Source organism: Prenolepis imparis, unplaced genomic scaffold (genome assembly GCF_030444845.1).
Source record: "Prenolepis imparis isolate NDT839.2.m4 unplaced genomic scaffold, iyPreImpa1.0 SCAF_92, whole genome shotgun sequence".
Lineage (NCBI taxonomy): Eukaryota > Metazoa > Arthropoda > Insecta > Hymenoptera > Formicidae > Prenolepis > Prenolepis imparis.
Window position 1 is genome coordinate 24,892 of NW_028141250.1, and position 10,548 is coordinate 35,439.

General features: G+C 35.6%; 1 protein-coding gene across 1 annotated transcript; it reads left to right on the top strand.

The window, feature by feature from the left end:
• Window positions 1–815: 815 nt before the first annotated feature.
• On the top strand, window positions 816–2,606 carry LOC145947495 (uncharacterized). The gene is made up of 3 exons (XM_083057276.1): window positions 816–1,044; window positions 1,459–1,865; window positions 2,102–2,606. Exons 1-3 carry the CDS (start codon window positions 988–990, stop codon window positions 2,271–2,273), a joined length of 636 nt encoding a protein of 211 aa, XP_082913402.1. The 5' UTR covers window positions 816–987; the 3' UTR covers window positions 2,274–2,606.
• Window positions 2,607–10,548: the final 7,942 nt, after the last annotated feature.

The following is a 10,548-nucleotide window of genomic DNA, read 5'->3' on the forward strand; positions in this document are numbered from 1 at the left end:
CCATTTATTCTGAGTCTTTACTCCCGCCGCGGCTGTTTTATTAATTAGTATACTTTTAAATTATAGATCATTATAATATTCTCATGTAACTAGCTCGAAAGTCCTTGTCTGAAATATATATCTATTTGTCAATGTGCCTCTGTGTATGTTCTTTTGCCAAGCACCTCTCTCTAGACTCTACCATAGACCCCGAGTATTGAAGACCCGCGACCGTCTGTCAAACTCTACGAGTCACTAGCCGACCTAAAGTCCCGTTCATACCGTTACCGCGGCGCAGAACCTGCGCCTGGCGCCCACAAACTATTCGAGTACCGTTGTTACCGTTATCCGCGAGATTAATTATCTTTATACCAATTGCACGATTCCCCCTCTCCGGATCGGCGTTACGGGTAGGGAAAGACGTCGCAAATTTTGGCTGAAAAAAGAAAATTTATGTTAGCCGATACGCCTTATAGACTACCGGATGGACCCAAACGGACCCCCTCATGCTGCAGAATGAGGGGGGAAGGATACCGACCACATGCACTACCGCAGCAGAAGACGGAAGTACGGTCCGGCCAGCCTACCACGTCTTCCTTTAGAGGAAAATGTCCGCGACGGCATACCGGCGAGGGCACCCTCGAAGAAATTACCAGCCTGTACCATTCCCGGCGAATCGAATATATCGGCTAGGGGAAAGCTAGGGAGATCCTAGAGACCCACCATCGATCCTATCATCGATGGAATGCGCGAGAGATCGGCGCGACACGCGAGATACCGAGGAGAGCGAGCCCCGACTCTTCACTGTTCGGCGAGCTATACCAGTGAGAGGGTGATCCCAGAGCCTACCCTGTAACCCCGACGAACGAGTTACCTCAGCGAGGGACATCAATACTTATTGTAAGCCGCCTCTCGGATAGCCGTAAGAGTAATAACTCGAATTAGGGGTGCGTTCGTAAACCTTACCCTATGAGGTATAGGTTAACTTTACGGGGACTAGTCAGATGAATGTGTAGGGACACATCGATCTCCAAGGACTACCTAAAGTTTATGAACGATCTTGAGGTAAAACGATCGCGTAATATAAATTTGTCAAATGTAATTATCATCATATTATTTTGAATAATTATCTTCATCACTATGTTTATTTGTAGAATTCTAATGTAGATGAACTTTAAACATTCTCAGTTTAATTTACTTTTTATTTTTTTTAACTTTTAGAATTAGAAAAAGATAAAAAGTAAATTAAACCAAGATTAAAATTAATTTGCGTTAAAGAAGTGATATATAATATTTAGAAATAAATGAAAAAATCATACAAATTAACAATTAGTATTAATAATCTTATCGACTTCTAATATTACTATATATTTACCATTCATTATTCAATGTTCGAACTATTCACTATAAATATTGCATATTTTAAATAAATGAATATTTTTAAAAATATGAAATAAAATATTTTAATGTTTTTTTTAGCAAACTGTATTATACACGAAAGAAAGCATGAGTAGTGACAGAGACAAAGCAATTATTGGCACGGCAATATCAATAGGAAAAAAACTTTTGTCCAATTACGAATTTGATTCCGATTTATCGTCATCTGATAGTGAAACTGAAATTTTATTGACACTTATTTGCTCAAAGAAAAAGAAAAACAAGGCTAAACGCATTCAAGGATATGTGGAAGAAACCATTCATCATTTCACTAACAAACAATTTCAGTCAAATTTTAGAATAACGCGTGAAACTTTTCAAAGTTTACTCATTATTGTTGGTCCTCAAATAGAAAATACTAATACTACTGGAACTGGGAGACCAATGGTCCCAGTTGAAAAACAGTTATTAGCAACAATATGGCTATTAGCGACGCCAGATTCTTATAGGTATGCTGACATTTTTATTTTTACATATATATATATATGTAACGCCGATTTTTAATAGAAGTAAATGTTTGCTCTTTCTGTACTCTAAAAGCAAGTAACACTATGATGAAGAGAAAATTTTACTCTAAAAAATTCAGATACCAAAATCAATCGTATATTTATTTAAACTATCATTAAATATATATTTATTAAGTTAAAATTTAATTTAAAATTGATGTTCTTTTATGTAACAACAGATCAATTGGAGAAAGATTTGATTTAAGCAAATCTACATTATTTTCCTGCTTTGTTCGAATTACGACAGCTTTAAATGATTTGGCACCTCAAGTGATTCATTGGCCAACAGAACAGGAACTTCCATTGGTAAAAGAAAAATTTAAACTATGGCTGGAATTGATGGTATCATAGGTGCTCTCGATGGGCCATATGTACCAATTAAAGCGCCATCAAAGGATCCAGAAACATACCGAAATCGCAAAATGCAGTACGCCATAACGCTGCAAGCAATTTGCGATGCTAATTTAAAATTCTTAGATAGTTATTCAGGATACGCTAGTTCAGTACACGATGCTAGGATTTTTAGAAATTCTGACATTTATAATTCGATACGTCAAAATCCAGAAAAGTATTTTCCAAATGATGAATTTATTTTAGCCGATAAAGCTTATCCTACTTTAAAGTGGTGTATTACTCCATATATGAATCGAGGAAATTTAACAAGACAGCAGGAAATTTTTAATACACGAGTTTCACAGACAAGACAAACAATTGAAAGAGCATTTGCTCTTTTATTTGGTCGATTTAGACGCTTAAAATATTTGGACATGAGCAGAATCGATTTAATACCCAAAACGATACTTGCATGCTGTGTTTTGCATAATATATGTCTAGATTTTAGCGATGATTTGATACGCGAATATGTACAAGAAGGTATGGAGGAAATAGTGGAAAATCCACAGGGACAAATTCTATATGAAAATGAAAATGAAAAACGACTTCGAAATGAACGTCGCGATGCAATATGCAGAGCATTAAATCATAATCGTCGACTAATGTGATATGTTCTCAGTGCTATATTCTATAATATAACATATATTCTATAATATATATTTTATAACTATATTCTATAATATAACATATTCAAAAATAGGATCGCCCTAATACAGTTAAAATAAAAAAATATTATACTTTTAATATAATATACTATATAATAATATCAACTTTAAATATACTTGTTCATTTAGATATTTTTAGGCGATTTTTTTTAGAGTTAATACAGTAACCGCGTCTTTGGCACAGATTTAAAGAAATTAAAAATCACAATTTTTTCCGCATTCAAGAAAAATAATAATATATTGAATTTATTAAATCAAACAATTTTTAAATTATTAACTATTCAATCTCATTTTTCTTGGATGCGAATCTTCTTATAATCTAAATTAATACTGATATACTTATCATTATATAAAATATATTGCAGCCGGACGGAACAATATTGAATAATCTTATCACAGCTTTATAGCTTATGCAGTAATTTTTCCATCATGCGTTCATAAGAACTTATACTTTGTCGAAGAAGTTCTTGTTTTTCTTCGTGCCTGGCCTTCTTTGCATTTTCTTTATCTTCAAGTATAACTTGTAGATCATTGAGGGTTATTGTACTCGCTCTCTTTCGTTGTTTTTTTTTCATTATCTTCCGCATCATTGAGATCTTTCTGTATAACTGTAAAATAATAATGTAACTCATAATAAATGTAAACAAATTCTTAACCAAATACATTTATAAAATAGTAATATTTATCATACCTTCAAACTTAATATTGTCATTCGATGAACTTGCTATTGCAACAGGAATAACATTGGGTTTATTTCCAAACAATTCATCGAGTTCCTCAAAGTTATCACATTTTACTGGTGCTGCACCAGTACTTTTAGGACACATATTATCTATTTTTTTTAAATACTTTTTCTTCATGTATTTCATTTTTTCTTTACATTGTGCCGCAACAAAATTATAGCCTTCGTATTTCATATCATAGGCAATTTTAGTCCAGATATCATCCTTTTTAATGCAATTGGAATTAAAATCATTTTGATACTTTTTGTACAAATGTAGCAGCATTGCTCTACTTTTATCTGTCCATAAGTTTTTCATTCCTTTATCCAGAACTCTTTCATTACTCTCTTCTAAGGGTATCGATATTATGTTCTCAATTTCTTCTAAGTTAGTAGATGTCGAACAGCGAGATGAATTATCTGTATCATCTTTTTCGCGTAACATAATTTCTATTCCATACGGTTTGAGCAAAGTTTCAATAATATATTCCGTTAAAGGGATATAATCAATTTTGCCTGCTGTAAAATATAATTAAAAGAGGTTATGTTATTTGTAGACGTTTTAACAATGAACTTAAAATTTCTACAAAGCAATTTTTACAAAGGAACTAGATATTAAGCATAATTCGCCCTTTGTCGTGTCTATTGAGACAACAAAAGGCGATATAAATGTATCGAATCTCTAAACATACATTTTGTAACTTACTTTTTTTGTCACGTAATAAAACTTGCGACATTTCTGCGTTGAAAATTGGATTTCTATCAGCACCTTCTATAACTTTATAGGAAGCGTGAGATTGTGATATATTAGACATATTTGGTACACTATTATAGTTTCACTTATTTCAGGTACGGAATTATTGTGTAAAATGCACGGAAAGTCCGTGGTAAAATGTGAAAAGTGCGTTTCTGCGCATGAAGGGTAAACTCTACCTCAGTCGCGAGCAGGGTACATAAGGAGTACCCTGGGTAATTCCTCAAGAACTTTCTGAACACATGTGGGTAAAGGTAGCTTTTCCACCATTGATGTGTATTTTGACTTTCTGAACGAGTTCAGAGACATTTGTACCCTGCGGGTAACGTTTACGAACGCAGCCCTCTGGTTGGTGTCGTGCCGGGGGTGCCTTTCGGGTGTTTCGTTTACCGTGATTACCGACATTTCCCGTGTTACCGTGTCGTACCATTCGAGCGGGCCCGTGCTCTCTCTGAGTACCGTTGCCACGGGGCCAGCCGACTTCGAGTTTCGCGAGACAAGCCCTCTCCGGGAGTTGCCGCCGACAGTCAAACTTATCGCCGACGAGAATAATCAAATCTCGCCCGTCACGTGTATTCCGCGGTATCGAGCGATTCTTTGTTAAACTCAGATTTTATACGTTTTCTCTTTGTGTAACGTTTCTTGCCGCGAATCTATTGTGATTACGTTACGGAATTTGCGTGCAGCCGTTCTCCCCGAGTGTGATAATTCTTTCAAAGTTCGACTCGGCGGGAGAGTCGCGCAAGAGGATCACGAAATTGCCGTCTTATTCTCGCTTATCGTTTTTGGTATCGCATCACATTCCTTTGCATGTTTACGCGACCTTCGGAGATACCGTCAACGCAGGTGACCGAATTCGAATTCCCGACACACGTATCCAGCCGATTGTTGTTTCCGTTAGGGTAATGTTACCGCGAGAATAATAATAACCTTGTAACCTCGATTAAATTATCGATACTCCGAAGGTACCGAAGACAAGGTATCGATACCGTAAATTTGATTTTATTCTGAGTCTTTACTCCCGCTGCGGCTGTTTTATTAATTAGTATACTTTTAAATTATAGATCATTATAATATTCTCATGTAACTAGCTCGAAAGTCCTTGTCTGAAATATATATCTGTTTGTCAATGTGCCTCTGTGTATGTTCTTTTGCCAAGCACCTCTCTCTAGACTCTACCATAGACCCCGAGTATTGAAGACCCGCGACCGTCTGTCAAACTCTACGAGTCACTAGCCGACCTAAAGTCCCGTTCATATCGTTACCGCGGCGCAGAACCTGCGCCTGGCGCCCACAAACCATTCGAGTACCGTTATCCGCGAGATTAATTATCTTTATACCAATTGCACGATTCCCCCTCTCCGGATCGGCGTTACGGATAGGGAAAGACGTCGCAAATTTTGGATAGTCAGCATATTTTACAACATATAGGGTGCTTTCCAGCTATGTACACAGGCGACACTGTGTAACACAGTGTACGACTCGGTGCTTTCCAACTGCGACACAAGTCGACACTAGCGTACACAGCTAAAATGCTGTGTACGACTGTGTCGTCGCTCCATAGCTACCAACATTTTTACATTTGTTATCATTATTTTATTTTCTATGAATTGGTATCCGTAGGTGATCTCTGTATATATACTTAGCAGACAGATTTAAGATATTTCTTATTTTTATTTATTATGCAATCGTTAAAAAATTGTTTGGGCAAGTTTAGGAATATAGTCTCATATAGTTTAAGAAATAATTATTAATTATTTTATTTATAATTAATTTAAATTAATTGAGCGTATAGTTAGCAAATATAATTTTAAAAATTTTAATATTGCAATTGTTGAAAATTTATTTGGGCAAGTTTAGGAATATATACTACGTTTACGCGAGTGTTACTTCTGTAGTAACTTACTCAAAAATTATCGTAACTTGTACATTTGAGTAAGTTACTATAGAAGTAACACTCGCGTAAACGTAGTAATAGTCTCATAGTTTAAGAAATTATTTTATTTATAATTTTAAGAAAATTAATTAAGCGTATAGTTAGCAGACATAATTAACAAACTTTTAATATTGCAATCATTAAAAACTTATTTAGGCAAGTTTAGGAATATAGTCTTATAGTTTAAAAAATAATTATTTTATTTATAATTAATAAAAATTAATTAAGCATAGTTAGAAGGCATAATTAAAAAAAATTAATATTGTAATCGTTGAAAAATTGTTTAAGCAAATTTAAAAATATAGTCTCATGTTATATAATTTAAGAAATAATTATTTTATTTTATAATTAAAATTAATAGACCATATAGTTAGAAGATATTAGTTAAAAATTCTTAAATTGAATGGTTGCTTACGCGCGTTTTTTTTCTTTTAATCGCTCTTTGCACGTAACTAATTATGTAATTTGAATAATTATAGAAAAAAACTTAATTTTATTAATTTTTTATCTATCTATATATATAAGTTCCGTCCGTCTGTCTGTCTGACCGCGAACTACTTCCACATTTATGGACCGATTTTCTCGAAATTGGTACCAAAGTGTTGCAAATTTTTCGGGGATTGCTACTAATGTGGTTTTTTTAGTTTCTACCCACCCACGCACACCCACCCACGCATTCACGCATTTATTGACCGATTTTCACGAAATTGGTACCAAAATTTCGCAAATTTTTCGTAGATGACGACGATGTGTTTTTTTTAGTTTTATACCCCCACCCACGGACCCACCCACGCACCCACCCACGTATATTCACATATTCATTGACAGATTTTCACGAAATTGGTACCATAATTTTGCAAATTTTTCGAGGATCGTTAATTTGTGGTTTTTAAAGTTTTTTTTAAGTTTACACCCACCCACGCACACCCACCTACGCATTCACGCATTTATTGACCGATTTTCACGGAATTGGTACCAAAATTTCGCAAATTTTTCGGGGATGGCTACTATGTTGTTTTTTTTAACTTTTGCCCACCCACTCACTCATCCACGCACCCACGTATTCACATATTCATTGACAGATTTTTATATAATCTATATATAAAGTACCTTTGTGGTTTTTTTAAGTTTTATATCCCCACTCATCCACCCACGCAGCAATTCATCAATTCATATATTTGTTGACCGATTTTCTCGAAATTGGTGTATTAACATGTTCATTGACAGATTTTTATATAAGCTATATATATATATAAGTACCTTTGTGGTTTTTTTTTAAGTTTTATATCCCCACTCATCCATCCACGCAGCAATCCATCAATTTATATATTTGTTGACCGATTTTATCAAAATTGATATTAAATTTTTTTAAAATTTTTGGGGCTGACTACTGTTTTTTTTAAATTTTTATACTACGATCAACCCACCCACGCATCTACCCACGCATTCAAAAATATATTTACTGATTTTATAGAAATGCTATTCTTTTCCTCTTTTCATTGCATTAGATTGAAAAGCTTTAGATGCTCCTATTATTTCATTCACTAAACTGCCGTCAGGTGTATGACAGTGTGCTGCTTCGTAGATCTTCGATGCAGTTATTCTTCCATATCGTAGTTCAAACCATAACAGATCATCACTTTGATTTTGCGTTAAATTTTGTATTTCTTTACACATAGCTTCTGTCATACTGTTTTGTGCAAACACCAAAAATTCATCTGCTATGCTTTTATTTATTTCTAAAAAAGAAAGCATAAGTTGGTGCATAGACAAATGTCTAATATGACTATTTTGCAAATAAAACCAATGTCGACTAATTTGACAGTCTATTTGTTTCTCTTTAGCTATATCAACTACTGTTGTAAAAAATTTTAACTGCTTTTCTTCATCTTCTTTTATTCAAGCTTCAGAAATTTTATCTTTTTTTTTTCTTAACAATAAATCTGCTGTTGTAATGTATTGTCTCGGTGTTACAACTTTTGCTAAAGCTGACTTTTTCCAGTAGCATGTTATTTCAGTGGGTGAAGGTTCTTCTGAACGTCTATGTGTTCACATTAAAAATGCTATAGCATGCTTACAACCACCTGTTAATTAATAAATAATTATGTAAATTTATAATATAATAAAATTTATCGAACATTACAGCTTTGAATAAATGATTTTGATATTTTATAACACTTGAAAATATTAAAAATATAACAGTTGCATAAATAAACTCATCATTTTTACCTAGTGATGCAGCGCAGTCATCACATTCAACAGTGTTTATAACTTTATTTGTTCATTAATAATCATTGTGACTCGATATGGTCTATCTCGAACTTTGTGCTCAGAACAAATTTTAGCTTTTAAAATACAAATATCCTTATCCCTACGGAGAGAAACATAACCTATTGCAGAGTCTCCGTAGTTCTGTCTGGAGGAACTAGAAAAATAATAATAAATACAAATTTAGTTTGTAACGGCCGCTTTCGCGAGCGCGGATTAACGCAGCCGGGATCAGGGCTCGTGAAAGGGTTAAAGTCCAGAACGCCGTATTGAACACAGAAGAAATAAAGATTTATTGAATAACGCCTACCCGGAGTTACATGTGTATTGATGTATGTGATTATGCATATAAAGGTGTGTATGTGTGTGTGTGCGTCAATGCTGTTGATCGGCCGATTTCGCGTTATTTCAGTTACTAATAATAGATGCGGTTTCTTTTCGTCGCTATTTATGGAACGTACGTGACTTTAGGCGTCAGCTGTTGCCGAGGTTGTATGTGTCGGTGTGTACATGCGTTCGGTGTGCGTGTAACGGCGCGACAGTGTTGACGTCGGAAAGCGTGGCGCGCGGGCGGCGCGGTGCGGGCGGTCCGCGCGTCGAAAAGCGTGAGCGCGAGAACGGTCGCTCTCTTCGATATATCTCGAAGAGAGAACGGGCGACGCGTTCGGTTTATTTCCCGCGGAATTACGCGTCGTATCGCAGGTAATTACCCACGACGGTCTTCTAATCACGGGACGGCGTGTCACGGCCGTCCGTTACAAATAATTGGGAGTAGTGAGGACCACACTCGGCCACCGAGAAATCTCGGTGAAGGCGGCGGAGCTCCACCCGTTGTAGCCGGTGCGAGTGAGGGAGAGACGGAGTCCGGTTTCCGAGATAGGCTCGGAAGAGGCGGAGCACGCTTCCACCTCGAGAACCGGAAGTGCGGTCGGTATCGAAGGAAGCTCTTGGGATTTTCGGATCGGTTCAGGAGCTGGTATCGGAGTGTCTCCTCCGTTTTAGGTCTACCCTTTATATGGATAGATCCGGGCTTAGATTTTTGGTAGGAGTGGGAGAAGGATGATTTCGGAGGTTTTCGGCGCACGTCGGCAGTTTCCGGATTTTAATCCGTTTCGACGCCGAGAGTCGTTTTAACGGTTACGTGTGAGATTAAAAATGGGGCGCTTCGCGCCTGCTGCTTTGCCCGACCGGTGGTCGCCGGGCGCAGCCTTCCGACGGGTGGTCAGTCGGGAACGATGGGGGCGGCATCGTTACAAGTTTACTATTTATAAGCAAAATCAATATTTATAAAAAAAATTACAGTTACTAACATATACTTACAGATTTGCTTTTGCATTTCGAACCTCAGGATCATTGAATCTATCATCGTTTTTTATATAATTTAAAACCATGAAAATATCAATTTTTGGGATATTTCCAGAATCGGCTTTCACAAAACCGGGCTCCAGCTTCAAACTCATCACTTCTTATAAATATTGTCGTTGTAGAAACTGATATTTTCGAGCTAAAAACGCGTTTGCTACTTAATCGCTATATGTAACAAAATATGTTATGATCGTGACGTCATGCGGTAGTTAACCAATAGGGTGCCACGTTAGAGTGTTTGAAAAAAGTATGAAATTGTACGATTTTTAATAAATTATTACATAAATTTCAACAAACCAAAAATTAAATTATTAACATTTATAAATCATCTATTAACTGAAGATTGTATAAAAAAAATTTGAGGCTACTTTATTTTTTTTTTTTACTCAATTGAAGAAGAGAGAAAGAGAAATTTGATCAACGCGTTTTATTTTTGTACACAGAAGTTATAACAGATATGAATCATATAAATATATTGTTACAATTCGTGGCTGATGACGAGCTAAATATGAATATGAATATCA

Bases quoted from the DNA above. Each gene is read 5' to 3' on its own strand.
- LOC145947495 (XM_083057276.1), top strand. From the start codon at position 988: ATGTGTAGGGACACATCGATCTCCAAGGACTACCTAAAGTTTATGAAC. The intron at 1,045-1,458 runs GTAAAACGATCG...TGTTTTTTTTAG, and splicing joins AGTTTATGAACGATCTTGAG to CAAACTGTATTATACACGAA. The intron at 1,866-2,101 runs GTATGCTGACAT...ATGTAACAACAG, and splicing joins GCGACGCCAGATTCTTATAG to ATCAATTGGAGAAAGATTTG.